Consider the following 21,573-nt stretch of genomic DNA (forward strand, 5'->3'; position numbering starts at 1 on the left):
AAATCATGTATATATAACATATTTGATTGAGTCAGGTCATAGTGTTTTGTTTGGTTGATTGAAGGGCAACATTGTACTGTTCGGTTATTTGGGTAGGTTGATCTGGGTTTTATTTTTTTGGGTATGTTTTTCACGTTCAGGATTTATGTGAATTGAGAGAGAGACCAATACCACTTCTTGATCTTGTTTCTCTTGCATTTTTGTGCTATTTTTTGTTTTAGAAGAAAAGAGATAAAATTTGAGCAAAAATACCTATTTACTCCTGATTTTTACAAAGGTAGGTTGCAAAAAACAAACGGAACATACCTTAGGTGGATAAAGTGACACTTTTTAAAACACAAGTAGGCAAAGTGATTTCGGGTCAAACCACAGGTGAGTTTAGTATAATTACCCAATTTACCCCAATAAAATTAATAAAACTGCATTAAAAAAAAAAATGAAAAAACAAGAGTATCAGGTATGCCACTTCCTCGCTTTATTGTGGAAAACAAAAACTGAATTTGACTATATAAATATATTTACATACAACAAGTTATTGATAGCCAAAAAGACAAGGAAAGTAGAAAAAATACTGGTTGCACTCCTCTCTTTGATATCTGTATAATATTATGATCAAACAGCCTGACTCATGACGAACAAGAAAGCATGCAAACACCAGGCCTATAGGCCCAAGCAGGGGGCAAGCGAGCATATTTTTCCATTCCCGGTTGCTCGTCATATGGTCGTTCCATCAATTTAAGCAGCCTTCGGACTTCTCCAAAATCACCAGATTCAGCTACGTCGATGGCACTCTGACATAGGTAGTTCCTGAGTACATATTTAGGGTTCACTGCATCCATTGAGACCTTCCGCTCCTCATCTGAGATTCCACTAGCAGCCAGCTGCGAAAATAGAAGAGTTCAGTGAAAAAAATAACTAGTATATATAGCTCTATATATTACACTTCCCTGTCCATGCTGTTTTGACAGGACTACTATATAGGAATATGAGATAAAGATTTAAATTGCTAGAATTGATTATAAAATTATTAACGTGACTGAGGTAATGGGAAGCGCATGGCAAGCTAGTTTCCTAAAAACTACACCCTTTTTATGTAAATTATAATTCTAATTGTGTTTTCCAAGAATATGGAGGTAATGATTGAAATTGGAATGGTTATGATAGTAGCATGTTCTTTCACCTTCATGGCTAACCCTACAGTTACAAAGATCATGCTTTTGTTCATCTTGGTAAATCATTGATACTGGAGTTAACCAAACATTTCAAACCAAATACTTCAAGCACTGCTAATTATCATCTTACAGTGTGTTTTCAATGGGGCACATACTTATAAGTGATGAATGACATCACGAGCAGGTAGTGATAATGTCCACAAGAAATGAGAAATCGTAAAAAAAAAATAAAAAATAAAAAAAACAAAAAAAAAGGGAAAAGACAAGGCATGCATGCATGAGAGAGAGAGAGAGATTCAAGACTCAAAGAGGGCTTCTCGTTAAATCTCTCTTTAATCTCCCCTTCTTTTGTTAGTACTCTTTGATCATCTTTAATGCAGTTAACACCATTCAGGTCTCTTCTTTTCATTTCCATTGTCTTAGCAAATTTGTAAATATTCTCTTCTGCATCATTTGTCCCCAACTTGCTATATATTTCACCATAAGCCCTACATTGCTTATTCGACAAACTTCTTTACTTGCCTCTTCGCCACTTTATAATTTTCATATGCAGCGTTGTCTCTACATCTAGTTAGGCTTCTATAGCTCTCTCTTTAATCTAATTGTTGCTTGAACTTCCTTTATTCCACTGCCAAGTCCCCTTAGTTGGCCGCTCGCATCTCTTAGATTATCCAAGCACGTCTTTAGCCAATCTTTTAATACTGCCATTTCATTCCACATCCAATCAACATCTTCATCAAGATGCCACTTGCCTTCTTTATTCATTTAATCTTTAAACACGTTTTGTTTCTCTCCCTTCAAACCCCATCACCTAATTCTTGGGTTTGTCTATCTAATATCTCTAATTTTTCATCTTCTAATACTACTATCTAGTAGTACCAGCCTCTGTTGAGTGGTTATACTCACTCATAGTATCACCTTACAATCTTTACATCGACTAAAATCTATTTGACTAATGTTTCTTTTTGAAAAGTTTGTCCTCCATCTTCTTAAACCAAGTGTTTGTTAATATCAAATTATACATTGTTACAAAGTCTAAAATAGCATCTCCTGATTCGATCCTTACTTCCCCTGGCCTCCATGAACTTTTTAAAACCCCCACTATCTTTTTCAATATGACCATTTAGGTCTCACTTGCTAAAAATCTTTTCCCATTTGGTATCCCTTGAATCAATTCATCCAAAACTTTTTAATGATAAATTACTCATACACATGGTGAGTTTTAAACTCATGACCTAATCCTCCACCTATTCATATGAGAGAGTGAAGTTCCATTTGAGTCAAACTTCATCGGAAGAACAACCTAATTGTGTGAAAGTTCTCAATGTAGAGGAACTTAACCACTATCTCTTAGAAATTATTTATACTTTAGGAAGTCAAACACCTATTTTGGTGGTTCAGACCAGGCAGTCCAGGAAACTACGTTAATAGGGGGTATTGTATGGTGCAGCTTGTCAGGCATAAGTGTGCATGTTTGATAATGAGAATACCAGCTGCTTCATTCAAGCTCTCTTGGCAGGACAAGGACTAGATAATGGCCCTTAAGCTTTAGGTCAAAAAAACTTTATGAGGAGAACCTAAGCTCCACAATGGTCTGCCCTCCTCAACAACAACCTGTTAAGCTGATCTAGTGCTGAAATTTTAATTGCAATTAGAATTCTAGAGGTAACATTGGGAGGCATACATATTTTGAGATCTCCAACTGACTGCTGTGTCATCATGCTAAATCACAAAAGAAAATGACATATACAGTCGCAGAAATGAAAAAAAGAGCCCAAGAACAGGGCACATGTGTATGCGTGTACCACACAGAACTAAGGAAATGAATGCAATTTTATGGAAAATGGATATTCAGACCACCCAAAAAAAAAATCATCTTTTTTGAGAAGGTGGTTGATGAGTGTCAAAAAAATCATCGTACCTCCTCTATGTAGACTTTAACCCAGGTGATCCATGCCTCCTTGCGCTCCTTGCCAATATCTAACAAAACAGCCTTCAGTGGGACCAACAACTCCTCTTCGGGAATGCTGGGATCTGCTTTGATATTTGAAAGCAACCGAAAGAAATTTGTGTAATCTACTTTGTCAACAGCCAAATTATTTAGAAGTTTACTGATCAACTGTTTATTATACTTTGGAAGCCCGAGTTTCTTGGTCATTATAGCTTGATACTCATCCATAAATTTGGTTCCATATCTGTAACAAGTCAATACAAAAAATCTTCCATAAACCACCATATACATTTTAATTTCTTTTAGAAGAAGTTTAAGGGATAAAAACTACCTTTCCATGGCATAGTTTGCCTCTTTCTCATTTATCAACTCAGCAGAAGATAGAGTTGACGTGAACTGAGCAATATTCCATAAGCCAATATCAGGCTGATTTGCAAAACAGTATCTTCTCCCAGGAAGATCAGTTGTATTGGGTGTGTAACTTGGATCAAAAGCATCCAGAAATCCAAAAGGACCATAATCAATGGTGAGACCCAAAATGCTCATATTGTCGGTATTCAGCACACCGTGAGTAAACCCAACACCCTGCCAGCGTGCAACCAAGGAAGCAGTACGCTCAGCAATTTCCACTATCCAAGCTGATTAAAACCACCATTGGACACAAAAAGGGAAACAAATAGTTAGAATCATTGTCCATGATAATTTAATTTTTCTTCAACTGTGAATGTACATACCATCGACTACACAAGGAAAAGAAAAGTCAGAATAGATCAAAGGCCCCTCTGAGAGTTGCCTTCTTTGTATGGATTGCAGCTTTGGGTAAAATTTTGACAATTGACAACTTAAGGAAGAGAAAGATAAGGATTACAAATTGGTGCTATATGTGCAAATGCAATGGTGAATTTTCCAAGCACAATTTATAAAGCTACAATACCGCAATGCTATTCGTAGGGTCAACTAAGCTGGTCCAGCTGAGTACCCTGTAGCATTCTCCAACACCATCAACCAAGTATCCCAAACAAGTATCCAAATCAAAAACAAAACAACATCAATGTCGTAGCACATGGTCAAGTCAACTCATGCTTTTATAGCTGTCAGATAAGGCCACAGGAGTTCAATAAATCAGAAAATTATGATTTGCAAACCCTGCAGTTCTCATGTGTGCTAAATTTATCATCTATGCCACTTGCAACAATAACATTATTCTCAAAATGAAAATTCAGTACCTGCATATTTGTTTGAAGTTAGATCCACAACTGAATGATCTTCATTGCCTGTGTCAAAAGATAAACTCTCACTTCTGCTCATGTTCTCTATATGAGGAAAGTGGTGCCTGATGGCATAGTCTGCCAAAGCACGAACAATTCCAAAGTCCTCTTTCCCTCTAAAGGCATGTATTTGGTATGATCCAAACCGCAGGAAGGATTGGGAAACTCTACAAACAATTGCACCAGGCTCGTCCTTTGGATTGCCACTTCAAATGAAAACGTAAATTAGTATCCACGTGATTAACCATGTCTATGTAGTATAACCAAGAGTAACTAATACAAGACTAAGTGCTACCACTTTAAATCATAATCCAGGTAAATTTTATAATAAACCCTAGAATTTGCCTATCCCAGAGGATTAACTAGAACTAGTTAAATGTAGTGCGGGTCCAAACTAAAAGTACTGAAATTCTGAAAATCCAAAGAAAATAAAAGGAACAAAGGGAAAAAAAAAGAGAGCAAAATTTTTATTCTACTCAAAAACTTGAACTTACTCATTTGTTTCAGTAAATAAGTTACTCGTTTAAATTCTGAATCCTTAAGATCTCACATGGCAAAAGAATTCTATGTCCCAGTCTATCCCTAAAGAGAATTATGCATTAAAATACAAGAAACAGGAATATGGGAACAAGGTGTGAAACAGATGAAGGTATACATGAGCCAGATATTCATCATAAATAAAATTCTATGAACTTACTCATAAAACATGTCTCGAGACACATTTTTTCCTGTTGTGACAAGACAAAGTGCACGAGTTGTTGGAATTCCCAGACTATGCATTGCTTCACTGCAAAGGAACTCTCGGATGCTACTACGGAGCACAGCAAGGCCATCTGCAAACCGGCTGTAAGGAGTCTTCCCAGCACCTTTAAGCTGCAGTTCCCACCTTTCAGACTTAGAATTAATTATCTCTCCAAGAGTTATTGCCCGACCATCACCCAACTGTCCAGCCCACATCCCAAACTGATGCCCGCCATAGCACTGAGCATAGGGCAAGCTGTACAGATGAAGATCAATCAGGGTTGGATGAAAAGTTATCAAGGGCTAGATTATGATTCTTGTAACAAAAACTTAAGTGAAAACACTTACGCTCCTGCCAAAGGTTCTGCCCCAGAAAATAAAAGAGGGAAATCTGGCCTTTCAAATCTGAAATTCCAGAACAAGATTCCATTGTTAGTCCAAATGGATTATGATATAGCTACTGCAGACAGCAAAGACGTAGACCTCGGCATAATCCATGAAAATGGTGAAAAGAACTCATGAAATTGATAAATGATCAAGGATTTTTTTTTTCTTTAGTTGGTAAGTTACACACACACCCCATAAGACTTGAACCCACAACCCCACCCTCCATCCCATTACCATGGAACGAAGGAATTCCATTTGAGCTAGAACTCATTGACTTAATAAAGGATGGATTGTAGCAAACTAAAGCTCATATGGCAAGCTGCTAAAGTCCACATGGATGCATCAGACATTCTAATAGCTAACCACAAAGGCATCCACAGGCAATAATCAAAACCTAGGATAATCTGTATCGCATCACAAAGTAGAACTAACAACACCGTGTTTACCATATGACTTTAAAGTACACTTAATGGTGATAACCGATAACTTTTCCAAAAGTACCATTCTCTATATGCATGAAATGGTCATTTTAAAAATAAACATAACTCATTAACTTTGAAATGGACATATAAGCCAGTCTTCCTAAAAAATTTCTTCCAAATACATTCTTAGATTCAATTATAAATAGTCTCAAGAACACATCAACACACGCTCCGACATGCCAGGGCACAAAAGAAACAAGAAAACTCACTCTTGAGGATCCAACTCAAGCAACTCTGCAACCGATTCTGACCATGCAACAAGCTGAGGGTTCTCCACTTCAGCCGATGGCAACACTTTCGTATAACAAGCGTGCAAAACCTAAAAAACAAAAGCACACAACCATTGAATCAACAAGTTCATTGAATCACAGCCATCAGATCAATATGCACAAAACATAGCACCAATCTCTGGCCCAAGATTACAAACTCCTATTACCTGCTCTTCCCTCATTCATTCCTAAATTTAAAAATAAAATAAAACACTAGCAATTAGGTCATTTCTTAGTTCAAAATCTTAACATATTGTTCTTTATTCGATAGCACTATAATACAAAAATACTAAATCACTATAGCACAAATTCAGATTCTAAATACTCAAATCTTTTCTTAATCCAAAAATCACTATAAACCACCTCATTTCACTTCAATTTAGAAATTTACAAACCCTAAATCATTGCTCTTCATTCAGTGTTTGTATAAAAGGAAAAAGCAAGACAAAATCCAGTCTTTCTTTAATTTTTGATAATTAGATAGCTAGGGTTGGGTGGATTTGAACCCTAGATATCTCCATTGGTAACATCAGGAGGTGCCAACCAGTTGAGCTACAAGTCTCTTAGCAGCAACAACAACAAAAATACATATAAAGGAAAATATAAACAAAATTTTTGCCTTACAAGCATAATATAAAAATTCCATGATTTTCAATTACTCAATCATTCCTTCTTTCTTTCTTTTATTTTTATTATTATAATTTACTAGCAATCATTTCATTTCAAATTACATATATCCTAAATTATTATTCTACATGAGCTAGCTGCATAAAGCATAAGAAAATCCAGTTTTAAAAAAAAGCATAATAAAAAAACTTTCATGATTTTCTTCTCTTTTTCTTTTCTTTTCTCAGCAACCGAACAAAGCCTAACGCAAGATACTTTCAAAAAATAAATAGAGCTAGAGTTGACCTCTCGGGGAATAGTATCGGTTCTGCGATCACCAGGCAATGCAGTGACGAAGGAATGGTCCCAACACAGATCTTCCAGACTCTTCTTCTTCTTCTTATCGTTGCTGTTCAACAAAGTAGGTCCCGCTTCTTCTACCTTATCATCATCAAGGCTCTGATTCTTCAAATCACGAGCCACGGAGTCGACGGCGGACTCGGCGAGGTCCGGTGACGGCGGCGAGTCCATCGGAAAACCCCTAGTACTGACGTGGCATGCAAAGGAAAAGGCGGAAGTTTGTGGAGGAGGAGGATGGCAAGGTCGAGATTTTAGGGAATGAAAAGGGTAAAAACGGAAAAGGGGTTTTGAAGAAGAAGAAGAAGAAGGGACGCGAAAGGCGGTGAAGGATAGAGATGAAGAAGAGAAGAAGGGTATAGAAGAAATAGGAAAAGGAGGAGAGAGTGAAGACAGTGAAAATGGCTTAAGCTGCGAGATATGTGAAAGCAGCATTTTTTTTCTTTTTATTTTGAAATGTTGACTAAAAACTATATCATAGTTGTTGTTATGTTGAGTGTGTGTGCTTGGTCTGACTCTGAACGGGTGGAAAAATCATATGTGACTATTGAAGTTTGTAACGGCCTGTACAGTGTACACACGAATGTACATTACAAGACTAAATCACAACCACAAACCTAGAAATTAGACAAAGACCCAACTATGTGGATTCTATAATTAGCACAAGTTATGTGATGTACATCGAGTCCTGTTCAGACTGAAATTTATACAATTTTGATTCTTATATTTTTAACTTATAATTAATTTAATCTATGTTATTTTAAGACTTACCGTTAATTTAGTTCTTATTATCAACTAAATACAAACTAAGCTCGGACCTTTGGGAAAATATAACTTTAGCAAACTAAGACAACCAAAAGCCACAAACCAGAGAAACCATATATAGAATTCCTTAAAGACCACCCTGCTAATTCATGGGCAAGCCATAATCAAAAGGACAAACAGATTGAAGAGGTTTAAAAACAAAATGAACCAATCTCCAAGGGATCCTTTCCTTTGGAGCCTTCAAAGCATCAATGCATAACCAAGAGTCACTTGTAATAGTCACAATCCTTACACCAGCTCTGCTTGCCAAATTTAGTGCCAACGATATAACTTCAGCTTCTAATTGGACAGACCAAAAAGAAATTTATCAATGGCTTGTCTCATCATGAAAGATTGAAGTCCTATTTGATTTCAATAATTTCAGCTACTAAAGTCTTTTTTTTAAAAGTTAAAAAAATATATATATATTCTCTCTGTCTAATCTCCTAAAATTTTGCATGATTAGCTCTAACACCTAATATACCTCCTAGATTCACATTCTCAACATATGCATATTATATTGCTTAAAATGTTGAAGGGATTCAAAGGGACTGCAATATATTCGCCTAATACCCTGACTCAACTTTCCAGCAAGAGCCATTAGTGATTAATTTCCTACCGTTTAAAATGGACTTTAAAACCCAAGAGCCATTAGCTTTAGATGGAATGTTCTTAAAATCTTTATAACATACTTGGCTCTAAGTTGTTTGATCCATGCCTTATCATCTTTGATTAGGATGCTTCACCTTGACTTGGCCAAATAGTGCATGATTGATGTTGATGATGCACAAGATCTTCATGAGCCACTTGTCCAAGCAAAGCAATGGAAGGTCTGCAATACACAGTGAATAGGGAATACTCAATTGAAGTAGCACTAGTAATGATGAAGCTGAAAATTCGACAGTCATGCTTTCGTTGATACGGAAAGCAACCTCAAAGAAAGAACTTAAAACAAAGTAGGACACTGGTGTGGTGTCGGCCAAAAACTCTCTGATGACTAAATTACATCAAACTAGAGAGTTATTCAATTACTCAAATCGAAGAGTATTCACTTGGTAGTTGTAAAGCTAAAAATTGTGTGTACCTTTTTCTTTCTCTCTATCTTCCTTTTATAGGCTTCATCCTCCATTTTCGGGGATTAATGCGTTTTTATTGTTTTTAGTTCTATTGGCAATAAATGACAATCTTAATGATATTTGTCCGTTGGTCCATCCGTTACGCCTATGTATAGTTGGCTCGTCTTACATTACGACCTGCGAAAATCAGGCCATATGTCATTAAATGCTTCTTCATTCATCAATGCAATGGACGACCATATTTATTTATGTCCTCATCAAGGGTGGTGCCGAATAAAATCACTCCACTACTTAAGTCAGACTCACAATCCAGAATATCAAATGTTTAACAAAGTGTTTTGGAGTTTTCCTCTCATACCTGTGGCCTAGTGTTTATATAGCTGTCTGATATGGTCATCAACTCTACAATTTGCTCCATTTTACATAAGGAGGGCGTGGAGGATGTAATGGCTTCATTCATGGGCAAGAATTTCGGGATTCATGCACATGTTTGGCCATTATGGATGAACAGGGTGAGGATCTTGCTCTCATGCCTGCAAATCATGTTCTTTCCAACTTATGAGTTCTTTGTCTATTGTCCTCATCCACTTTTAGGGTGGACGACAATTTTTGGGACGTGTGAGGAGATTTAGAAGAGTGTAGGAAGACTACCATTAGTTGACTTGCTTGCATATGGTAAGTTTTTAGTTGATTGTATGTTCACTTTGATGAATGAGGAAAATTTTAGAATGATCAATTACATGGTTTTATTTTATATGATATGATCTAATAATCTAATGGAAGTTTGTTACTCTTGATTTTGATTAAAAAGTGAAGGCTTGATAAACATTAAAATGAAAAAGGGAAGTAAATGGTAAAGATCTAGATGCAGCATCCTATATTTTTCTCTTTTTCTTTTTTTTTTTCTTTAATATCTTGTGTAATAATCTAGGCAAAAATACATTTTTGGTCCCTATATTTAGGATATGTTTTCAATTTGGTCCTCAAATTTTTATAACTTCATTTTGGTCCTCAAAATTTTAAACTTCCCGTCATCTCACTTACAGAGAAAATTGGACCCTTGAAAAACAGTATTGTCTTTCTTGCAGCTCATGAAGCTTAAAATTGTTTATAAACTAAAACATTCAGAGTCAGACATTACAGCCACATTTGATATGGCAACTCAAACACATGTTTTCAGTTTTTAAACAACATTACACTTATTTTCACACATTTTTTCACTCACACGTATTTCCACACATGTTTTCAAACAACAAAACACATGTTTTTAAGTGCACGTACCAAACACCCTCTACATTTCAGAAATTGAATCAACCATCACTATGATACCAGGTCAGGTTTCTAAATGAGGGGACAAAAACAATTGCACTAAGAACGGGAATCAGAGAGTTTCAGACATTCACTCTGGCATCTCCTTAAGCAAACGTCATTCCAATTAGGCACTTGATGTTGGTTAACGCAAACAGTGCGAGCACAGGCATCAGCACATGCATCGAGCTCAGATACACCACAGACAGTAACACAGGTATCACGAATTGGGTCCTTTGAGAATGAACCAACCTTTTTCAACATTCTCTTTGATGTACATACCCTTTCGCAAACAAAAATGTCATCAGAGCTCTTCTCCCTCCCCCTGGCACTCTTTAGCCTCTGCTCTTCAGCATTCTTTTTCTTCATTCTAAAAGCTTGCCCTGCTATAACTGCTGGGATAGCAGCCCCGAATAGGGACCACCACACTTCCACCATCACCGAAGCAGAGGTCAAGCTCCTCTCTTCTTCTAATCTTCTGCACTTATTTAACAAATGAGCACAAAAGTTACAAACTTTGATGTGCACCTTAGTCTCTATTTTCAATGTCAGTGCATAGATTAATATAAGAAACTTCACAAAATGGAAATCATGAAATTCATGTCATGGCTTTAACTCTAATGAAAGCAGCAATATTGTCAAATTAACAGAATCATACTGTTTGCAGCAAATAGAAATTCTACAAGAAATGAAATCAAGAAACGATATCAACATGAAGTTCAATGTCCACACCTATCATAGAAATGGAAAATCGTTATATATACTATACTTTCATATATTAATAATAATTTTTTTTTTTAAATCTGGATTATCATATTATGATATAACATGAAAATGACTATGTTGTTCAGCTTGGTTTTGGAATCTCATCTAAGATACTAACAAGAAATCCACTAGTCAAGTTCTTAAGCTGCAAGAACAACGAAACTGTTTTTCTAGGGTCCATTTGTCTTATGATAAATAATGGTAATTTATTAATAGAATAGGTTACTTCATGTTCATGATGATAAGCACACCATAACCTAAAGGAATTAAGCACAAAGCTAAGTGATTATGTGAAATCTAGAAGGGGGTTGCTATTTGTAAGCACCCCAGGCACAAGACCAATCAAACAAGGTTCTAATCAACAATGATTCCAACCGATCGATTCTTGAATCAGTTTGTATCTTCAAAAATACAGCTATTTTGCTCCTTCCACAGTAGCCATTTGGTTCAGGCAATATGAAACATAACTTTTTCAAACAACCCATTTTCAAATAGTAAAAAATTGAACTATACCAATCAAGCACTTATTGCCAACTTTTCTTCCCTAGGTAAAATCCGAACCTGAGTCATACCTCAATCCCACCCCATCCTTAACCACCTAAGTAACACTAACATTATCAGTAACCATTCCAATGTACTACCACATAATCACTAAGAACAATACTAAAGCCAATTACTCAAAAATTTTCTATGCGCATCTATGATTCATAAAAGAGCAACTAAAGACAAACCCCAACAAGAAAGAACCATTAAAACTGTCACAAATCAAACCAAACACCAACTAATGTAAACCAATTTCAAAAATTAGTACCAGACATTAAACTGAATTAAAATTCGGAAATTGGGTTTTAACCATTTCAGGTTGCTACAAAATAAGAACAGAGAACACCCTATTTAGATCAGTAGCAACAAAAATCACACTCAAAAAAAAAATCATAGCATTTACAAGAACCCCAAAAGAATTCCACACATATTATTGAAGCAAAGAGAGATAGAGAGAGACAGAGGGTCTAACTTGGAAGAAGGAAACTGTGTAAAGAGCTGGTTTTTTTATCAGATTAAGGAGGTGAGTTTTGCTTTAGCAGCTAGAGTGAGTTCATTGAGACAGAGAGTTTGAGACTGAGAAAGAGAACGAGAATGTTTTTTTCTTTTTGTTTTTTTTTGATCGGGCGGGTCGGGTTTCTGCTCAGCCCGTGGGTCAGACCCGCTTTTTATTTCTCTGACTCTCAAATTTCAAACCCAAAAATTATTTTATATTACATTTTGGCCCCAAAAGTCTAAGAAAATTACGAAACCAAGCCACAAACCCAGTTAAACAATTCGATCGCGGTTCTATCACTCTCTGAACCACAAATTCAACTTCTTTGGAGCTTTTCTCACCGAATTACGCTTCGAAATCGGGCCGAATTTCGGCCAATCGATATCGTTTCGGTCCGTACGATCTGTATCGGCCAGTATTACCTCGTGTTCTCCAATGATTTGATCGAATTCTCAAAGGATTTCGAATTTTCGACGCAGTCTTCGTTTTGGGCGAAAATTTTGATTCGGTGGAGTCATGGATTTCGTGTTTGCAGATAGCAGTGGTGAGCTCTAGTTCAAAGATTGTGTTTTTTTTGTTCAATTTGTTTTCTTGGGTTTTAATTAGCTTGAATTTCGTGAAAATTGAAGTTTGTTGTTTGTGGATTTTGGTCGAAGTTTGACACTGTTCATGTTGCCTTTGCAGTTAGTGTTTTTGATAGGTTTGGAAATTGTAGTTTTAAAGCATAGAGAAGGAATTACTGACTTAGGGTTTTTGAACTTATGTACTTGATTTCTGGTTGAAATTTGATGCAATATGCTTGAATTATTGAAAATTTTGATTGAATTCTGGTGCTGTGGCTCGTGTTCTCGAAAAAAATTTCGGTTTTTCACACTTCTTAGTTACAAATGAGGTTAATTTTTTCATGGGGTTTCTCTGTTTGGACTTAAAAATTTAGTTGGAGTAGTGTTTTTGATGAATTGAAGTTGCTTGTTTAGTAATTTATTGGGAATATCCGTTTTCGATGTCTAAATTTAGTTTGTGGATCTTTTGGAACTATGTTTATGTTAAATTTTGAATGGTAGATTATGAACCAGTTCCTTTTTTTCAGTTGTTTGAGGTAACTGTAAATTGTGTATATGAAGAAATCAATGATAATCTGCTGTTTCTGAGTCTTTTGAAAGTGGATTTTGGGGCTTATGATATATTTAAATAAATGTGATGGATAAAAAACTTTCTAATTTTTACTTTGGGACTGCCTAAGTATAAGTTTTTGGTGGTTTTCAAGGGTTTTTACAAGTTCACTCTCAAGGTTTCAGTTAGGCTTTTTATGAGTTTGATTTAGCTTATGGTTTTCACTTTGGAGAGGTTGGTGACTAGAGATAGGATTTTTTTTTTTTTTTAACAAATTGTTGTATTCAATTTCACATGTGGCAATTCCACCAAGATCTCTTCTTTAGTTGGGGGAAGCATCTGGACAAATCAAAAATAAAAAGTACTAATTCCCATTCCCTAATGTTTTTGTAAGCAGATTTATATGAAACTAACTTTGTTTTTTTACGATGTTGGGGTTGTAGAATAAGAATCCTTTCATGTACTGAATATTACAATAGCTACTAATTTTTTTATATCATAATACTTTATTTTGCTAGGTAAATTGGGGGAGGGTTGGTAGGGTTGGAACCCTAGTACCCGGGCACCACAAGAGGTGCTAGAACCACTGGGTATCTTGAACCCTTATTATATCATAATACTCATCTTCTTCAAGATTGATGAAGTAGAGAAATACTTAAGATGCAAACCTAGTTTGCTTATCATATACTTTACTATGTACTTGTCTTTGTCATAATGTGCACATGCAACAAACATTTCCTTTGGATGGTATGATAGTTGTGGGAGAAAGTAAAATTTTCTAGTGAAGTTGGAAAGTTTTAATTTTGGAACAATGATATCTATGTGTGTCTACCTATAAAAAGAATGATAATTCTATCTTTGTGTGTGACATTAATACTGGTAAAGAATGGTAGACCCAAGTTTTATGCTATGTTTTGCGTGCATATTTTTGCCTCTTATTTCTATTTGATTATCTAGCCAACAATGTTATTCTCTGTTTCAATGAGATGATGCATCAGCAATTTTTGTTGACCCAATTGAAAAATGAATAAGAAGTTATTTTATGTTGATATATATGTTCCACACTGCTATGCCTGTTTCATGATGTACAGAAACAGTAAGTGGCCTGCTGTTAAAACGTGCATTAATTGATTATTTTGTTCTCAAGTGAATGTGATGACATCGTTGTTATTGCATCAGAAGCCAAATCATGTGCGAGTTTTTTGATTATTGGCGATATATTATAAACCCAGTGCAAGGGTTTTAATTTTATTTCTTTTGAAATTTCTGAGAATATTTGGCACCTAAATCCCAGAAACTTGCTCTTTTAATAACTCCTTTTAATCTGAAACAACTGCAGGAACAGATGATGACCTTCCTCCTTCACATCAAAATAGATTTCAAAGATCAGGCCGTGCTTCTGGAAATGGAAGATCTGCAGTTGTAGGTTCTGCTCCATTACCTAGGATGCATGGCGATATGGAAACCCAGATCCACCTCATTGAGCAAGAAGCATATAGTTCAGTTCTTCGGGCCTTCAAAGCTCAATCTGACGCAATCACCTGGGTATCTATTCATTTCTTTTGTACTCATTTGTTTAATGAACATTGTATTTATTGGGTAAGAACACCTTTGTGCTATGTGTAATTTAGGACAAGGAAAGTTTAATTACAGAACTTAGAAAAGAGTTAAGAGTTTCAGATGAGGAACATAGAGAGCTTCTATCCAGGGTTAATGCCGATGACATCATCCGGAGGATAAGGTCTGATTACGTTGGACATATTCTTCTGAGTTACTTTCATATGGTATCTACTGACTTTTAGTCAGGTTTGTATTCTAATGGGAAGTGTAATCAATTATGCTGTTAGGGAATGGAGGAAGGCAAGGGGGCTCCAACCTGGCATGCACAGTGCTTCTCAGGCTGTTCATGATCCCATACCTAGTCCTACAGTTTCAGCGTCACGCAAGAAACAGAAAACATCACAATCTGTAGCTTCCTTGTCCCTAGGAGCACCATCTCCTGCATTGCATCCATCTGTGCAACCATCTTCATCAGCCTTGAGACAAGGTCCATCTCCAGGATCAAGAAGCAAGAAGCCAAAATCGGTAAGTAATATAGTTTTGGAGAATTGAACGATGAAATCACTACTTCCATTTTGGATGTCATTGTTCTCTATTTTCTTTTAAAGGAGTACATCCCCTGCTGCATCTTTTGCAGTACCCTTCTGCAGGTCTTACAGGAAGGGCCCCAGTGTCTAATTGGGGTTCTTCAGGTCTCTTTGCGACAAAGGAACCTGCCGAGGCTGCAACCCAGGATCCACTAATTGGTAGAAAAGTATGGACAAGGTGGCCTGACGACAACCACTTCTATGCAGCAGTTATAACTGACTACAACCGTGTGGAGGTCCGTTTTAATGTTGACTACCCAATATTAAAGTAATCCATGGGCCTCCATTTATCTTACTATACTCTGTACATTTTGTAGGGCCTACATGCTCTGGTGTATGATATTAATACAACAGATGAAACTTGGGAGTGGGTCAATCTCAAAGAGGTAAACATTTTCCATGTTCATAGAGTCTCAAGGAATGATTCATTCACTTCCTAGTTCCTAAAGGCTTTTATAACCTTTCTAGGCTGATTCTTAGGTTACTATCTGTGAATAAATTTTGTTTGTGTTATTTTCAAACCAGAGACAATGACTTGATTACCAGTAGTACAGTTTCTTATGCCTTTGCTTAGTCTTTCCTTTATCCTGTTCTCTTCTTGAGCTAATACAAACATATCATTTAAACATCACTTCAGGATTAGAGGAATCTCTCATTTACTTATAACTATTTAATCTTTGAATGCTAGATATCTCCTGAAGATATCAGGTGGGATGGTGAGGATTCTGGAGTATCTCGTAAGAGTGGCCGCCCTGGACCAGGCCCAGGCCGAGGGGGTAAGAAAACCATGGCACGTGGTGGTGCAGTTATTGGTGCTGGAAGAGGTAGAGGAACACCAAAGGGTCAGTCGAAGAAAGATTTCCCATTATCACAAAATGGAATTGGGAAGAAGGCAGTAGGTGATATTGAAATAGTTCACACAGATACTCTAATCAAGGAGGTAGGAAGGCAATTAATTATCAATTTTGTTCTTTGAGCTTCGCAATTGATTATTATAATTAAATGCCAATGTAGTGACTTGCTTTTCCCTATTTAACCAGGTGGAAAAAGTTTTTGATGCTAGTCATCCTGATCCAATGGAAATAGAGAAAGCTAAAAAAGCGCTGAAAGTAAGAGCCAAGCATCTTCTTCTGCTATTTATCTTGCATGGTCTTTCATTTTTTTTTTTTTTTTTGGGTCAACCATGGATGGTCTTGCATGGTCTTTCATTGCAACACTTGTAATGTGTACTTTATGCAGGACCATGAACAAGCACTGGTTGATGCAATTGCAAGGCTGGAAGATGCATCTGACGGTGAAAGTGGTAATAAATAACTAAATAACAAATAACCATGTTATATAATATATGAAGTTAAATAAAGTAGTGCTGCCTTCTGTTGTATCTAGTTATTTTATTTTATTTTATTTTTTTTCTTTGTATATTTGAATTTGACCGGAACCAGTTGTGTATGATCTTTAAATTAATTGTCAATCTTTTTTTATCCCCCACTAATTGAGTTTGAGTCTAAAAAACTGGGACCAAACTGAGTGCCTGGTGTTGTACATAAAGAGTTCATATTTAGTTGGTTATCATCTCCTGACTTATTGGGGCCCAATATGGCACAAAATCGTGCCTCATCTATTATGACCTTATAAATCTCTAAACCGGTATGCCCTACAATTGTCAATGCCAATTATAGTGCATTTATGTTTCTGGGAAAGCAACAAAAGGTTTTAATAGTTGTGTTAATGATGAATACAATACTTTCTTTTTTCCTTTCTCCTTTGTTTCCAAGCAGATCGAGAACATCCATTTTCACAGGGGCAATTAATGGACCAGGAACAAGGATTGAGGAAACAGCAATATGATGAAATGGGTGAAGGTAGAGTAGTTGAGGGTTTAACTGGGGGTAAAATGGTCAGAGAGGCTGGAGTTGCATCCGATGATCCACCAGATGTAGGCAATGGCATATGATTTAAGTTGTGGCTTGTGCGTGTGTGCCTGTATTATTTTGTGTTCTAATTTACGACCAACTAAGTGTAAGTTAACTTGGCCTATGGTCTCTTACTTAAAAAATTAGGCTTGGTTTTATTGTAAGTTTGACTAAGCTGGGAAAATGTTGATGTAAAAAATATACTTGTCCATGTAAAAATTATTTAGATAGTGCATGCTATTCTCATGGTTCCCTCTCTCTCTCTCTTGTTTATATTATTTGATTATGGTACTTTAACAGGCCAAGTTCTTTGGACAGTAGGGGAATTTTTCACTGTGATGGCACAGAGAATCCAAAAGAATAATCTATAACCCTGCAATAAACAAAGGTGAAAAATCAGCATATACATACAATGAAGAGATAAATCCCAATCATAACTCAGCGAACTGGATAATATTACTGCAATGAAGCAATAAACTCAATGATAAGATTCACCATCTGAGCATCATAATCAGGCCCTTCCATTTGGAAATGGCCTGCCCCTTCTATCAAATGCGTCTCAACACGTCCTGCCGCAGAGCTCAACTTGTTGTTCAGCTGCTTCACACTAGTAAATCCATCCCTAGTTCCCATAACAAAGAGTTTAGGCTTAGGGAACTGTAGGATGTTTTTGTGGTGCCTCCCAAAAAGGATTGAGGCAATCATGCCAAAAGGGTACCCTAGACTCACATAGCCCACAACTTGTTCTATCTGATCAACAGCAGATCCTGCAATTGGCGCACCTGTGACAGAAAACTCATAAATTTCAATGAGGATTTCATGCACTATTACATCCTTCAATGAAGAATGATATCATAATAACAATAGAGGAATGCCTTTGGACGCCATCTATTTTTCTAATGAAACTGTGCATGCCGATATATAGGTTACGTTTTGCATTAGACAAAATTTAGTGATAATTGAACTCTATCCACATGTTGCATGGGTTTAATTTGATTTGCCAACCTGTGATTTAAAAAATTGCAATTTTCAGTCAATCCTTAAGAAATATCAACCTGAGATACATTTTAAGTAATAATCAGTCCAAAATCACTAAGGGCCTGTTTGGTAGAGGAGTTTGAGTAATGTTGTTTGTATTTTTTTGAAATACATGTGGGTGAAAAAGTATATAGAAATGTGTGTAATGTTGTTTAAAAACTGAAAATGAGTTGTTTAACAACTCTATCAAACGGAGCCTAAAAAGTCGAATGTCTAAATCGTGTTTTTGAAATGTAAGTGAAGAAAATAATTATTGAAAGAAAGAAAACCATTACAATCTAAATAAATTAAATTCATGAAACAAAGGCAAATACAATTAAACCGTAGGTTGATAAAATACAGCTTTTTAAAACCACAAGTTGACAAATTGAATTCAACTCAAAGTAGGAAAAGTGTAATTAACCTTAGAGAATCTAAATTCTATACCATGCTCTAAAACCAAGGATGATTGTGGCATGTGATCTGACTGCAGCATCAAGCATTAACCCACAAATAAAAAGGTTGAAAAGAAATTCCATAATTCACAAAGGGTCAAAGAAACATGAGAATATAGTAAACAGTGATTAATTTCGCTTATAAGAACAAGGCTGTTTTTATTATATTCAAGTTAACAGGTTACGAGTTATCCAATATGTGTAATGAGTAAAACTCTTATTTAAACAGATAAAAGCATGTCTATTAACATCCTAATGCAATTAATGCTTTCTAAACTCTAAGGCACGTAGCATATAATTTTACACTTGCACAATTTGTTCCTCATTTCAATACATCTGTCTCCCACTATACTAATATCCACAAGATCTTCTCTCAGAATGATCACAGATATGTAAATAAATATGTGCAATGGAATCATCCAAGCCACGTAATCACTCAAAGCACAATAATTTGTTCCCCCAATCAATAAATTTCTGCATGTAAGCCTCAAAACCAACCTTAATTCCGCAACTTAATCCACAAAACCTATTCACCTTTCCCTTGTGATAGATTTTACTTCACGTAGTCACCTATGTGGCTCACATTTACATTGGATTTGGATAGACTTCAAGGATTGCTGGAAAATAAAGAGTAGTTCTTCTAGAATTTGATGGAGCAATCTGATCAAAAGCAAAACTATTGTAGAAAACACACAAACACAGAGTGGTTCTTCTAAAACGAAAATCTTTAAGGTTCAAAAAGAATCCCGTGCTCCCATGCTTACTGACACAGATTTGTGATGAATAAAGCTATATGCCAGCCTCTAATCCAAAAGGTGTATTACCATAATACACAAAACCAGCCAGTAACAAATATATAACAGTTGAAAGCATTATACACCTTTAGATTTGTAATACTAACACATAGACAATTTAATATTTTTGCAAAATTCAATACCTATGACTATCAATCAACATGGAGGACAGAATCTATAAATAAGTTGCAAGAAACCTCAGATATGATAGCTCCCTTGTTTCACTTTTTAATACCATCAATTAGTATAGATCCAATACCCAACAGGTCTGATTTTCTGCTTTCTAAAACAAAGCAAATCACAGATCAAAAAAGAAAATTTATATCAATAACAAACAGAAGTTAGAGATATCCACTCCATCAAACTTGAAAATTCACTATATGACACAGCAAATTAAGTAAAATTGATCTAGCCAGTTAAATCAGACCCACTTAAACCAATCAATCTTCAATCAAATGCTGTATCTTCCCCCAGATAAAAGAAAAATATAGCTAATACAACCTAATAACCCATACTATAGATCTAAAATCCAAACAAGCAATCTAGAACAAATCAACCAGACAAGCAATCGAGACACTACCAAAGATTTTTAAAAAAAAAAAAAAAAACGAAACCTTTTTAAGATTTTTCTACCCCAAAATAGATAATTCATAACTTGATCCATGAAAATTTGTTGCAGAACAAACCAAGCGAAAAGGAAAAGAATCATACCTGCAGAAGAGCCCACCAGCAAAATCCTGTCAGAAGAGAGATTTTGACAGACCCAGTTGCAGATAGCAATAACATCCTTGATTTCTGCAAAGCCAGTGATAGAAGCCCTCCCACTTGACTTCCCAGCGCCTCTCATGTCAAAGGTGATAGCTCTGTAACCTTTGTCAGCCAACCCAGCTGCTATTCCTTTCAAAAGGCCTTGACAACCACCCAAAATTGAGTATGGGTGGACAAGAACAACCACCAGGTTGTCCTTGAGTTCTTCTTTGGGTTTGAACAGCCTTGTGTGGAGCTTCACACCATCGCTGGTTTCCACCTTGCTGGACTCTACAGTACAGTTTGACATCTTGCAGATGCAGAGACAAAAGACAGGTTAGTGGAATTAGAGGAAATGGCTTTTTTGATGTGTATGTGAGAGAGAGAGAGAGAGAGAGAGAGAGTAATTAAAACGTTGGTAATGGTTGGACAGCAACAGAAGAAGTGATAGAGACTTGGGTCGTGGAAGTTGTATTGGGCTGATTTTTCTGAATGAGAGGAATAAATGTAAAATGGTGCTTAGTTTGCCCACAGCCATGGCATGGGTAATATTTTAATGTGTTAGTTTGGCTAAGTTTTAATTATTATTTTTTTGTAATTTTTTTTTTCAAATAAATTAATTTACTTGTAATTAAATTATTTTAATACATATCATATGGAGGGAAGCCAAATCCTATCCCTTAGCACACATTCTCTCTCTTATCTCAATCTCATATTGTTGTGCATTTCCCTTGTCTCTCATCTCTCTTGCTTTCATCAACCATCATTTCATTGGATAATTGGAGATATTAAAAATGTTTTCACCTCGCTTTATTTTGCCCTACCATGTCCCACCCCAAATCGTTGCCATCCCTATCTTACGAAAATATATCTCATAAAGCAGTCTCATGAAATATCTCTCTCATAACATGTGAAACTCGCATCTATGGAACTCACACATTTTGTAGGATGGATTTCTTATAAAACAGTCTCATAAGATAATTTTTCTTCCTTATCCTTATAACTAGCATCCCTCCATATTTTTAATATGTATAACATTCAATTTTTAGGGTTTCTTTAGCTGTCGCTTACAAGAATTAAGATAATTTTACATACTTGAATAAAATTGAGTAATATAGAAAATGAAGAAATCATGGTTGAACACTACTCTATAACAGGTCAA

The 21,573-nt window shown here is 35.9% G+C and overlaps 4 protein-coding genes across 5 annotated transcripts; 1 reads left to right on the top strand and 3 right to left on the bottom strand.

Moving 5' to 3' along the window:
- Positions 1-437: 437 nt before the first annotated feature.
- On the bottom strand, positions 438-7,756 carry LOC115977536 (protein adenylyltransferase SelO). Its single transcript, XM_031099433.1, has 8 exons — positions 7,183-7,756; positions 6,211-6,320; positions 5,481-5,537; positions 5,089-5,388; positions 4,350-4,597; positions 3,455-3,761; positions 3,094-3,367; positions 438-881 (listed from the first exon to the last, which is right to left on the bottom strand). Exons 1-8 carry the CDS (start codon positions 7,666-7,668, stop codon positions 627-629), a joined length of 2,037 nt encoding a protein of 678 aa, XP_030955293.1. The 5' UTR covers positions 7,669-7,756; the 3' UTR covers positions 438-626.
- A 2,430-nt stretch (positions 7,757-10,186) lies between these two features.
- Positions 10,187-12,323, bottom strand: LOC115977555 (uncharacterized protein At5g64816-like). 2 transcript variants are annotated; one of them, XM_031099472.1, is made up of 2 exons: positions 12,202-12,323; positions 10,187-10,899 (listed from the first exon to the last, which is right to left on the bottom strand). In XM_031099472.1, the coding sequence occupies exon 2, from the start codon at positions 10,857-10,859 to the stop codon at positions 10,482-10,484; it is 378 nt and encodes a 125-aa protein (XP_030955332.1). In that variant the 5' UTR covers positions 10,860-10,899; positions 12,202-12,323; the 3' UTR covers positions 10,187-10,481. The 2 variants fall into 2 exon arrangements, with proteins under 2 accessions (XP_030955332.1, XP_030955340.1); XM_031099480.1 differs by having other exon boundaries at positions 12,190-12,323.
- A 123-nt stretch (positions 12,324-12,446) lies between these two features.
- LOC115977542 (protein EMSY-LIKE 3) lies at positions 12,447-17,650 on the top strand. Its single transcript, XM_031099445.1, has 10 exons — positions 12,447-12,769; positions 14,678-14,883; positions 14,970-15,079; positions 15,186-15,423; positions 15,536-15,721; positions 15,803-15,871; positions 16,174-16,425; positions 16,526-16,594; positions 16,725-16,788; positions 17,264-17,650. The coding sequence occupies exons 1-10, from the start codon at positions 12,742-12,744 to the stop codon at positions 17,437-17,439; spliced, it is 1,398 nt and encodes a 465-aa protein (XP_030955305.1). The 5' UTR covers positions 12,447-12,741; the 3' UTR covers positions 17,440-17,650.
- A 94-nt stretch (positions 17,651-17,744) lies between these two features.
- LOC115977548 lies at positions 17,745-20,894 on the bottom strand. Its single transcript, XM_031099458.1, has 2 exons — positions 20,376-20,894; positions 17,745-18,180 (listed from the first exon to the last, which is right to left on the bottom strand). The coding sequence occupies exons 1-2, from the start codon at positions 20,719-20,721 to the stop codon at positions 17,855-17,857; spliced, it is 672 nt and encodes a 223-aa protein (XP_030955318.1). The 5' UTR covers positions 20,722-20,894; the 3' UTR covers positions 17,745-17,854.
- Positions 20,895-21,573: the final 679 nt, after the last annotated feature.

This window comes from Quercus lobata, chromosome 1 (genome assembly GCF_001633185.2).
Source record: "Quercus lobata isolate SW786 chromosome 1, ValleyOak3.0 Primary Assembly, whole genome shotgun sequence".
In the NCBI taxonomy this organism is placed as follows: domain Eukaryota; kingdom Viridiplantae; phylum Streptophyta; class Magnoliopsida; order Fagales; family Fagaceae; genus Quercus; species Quercus lobata.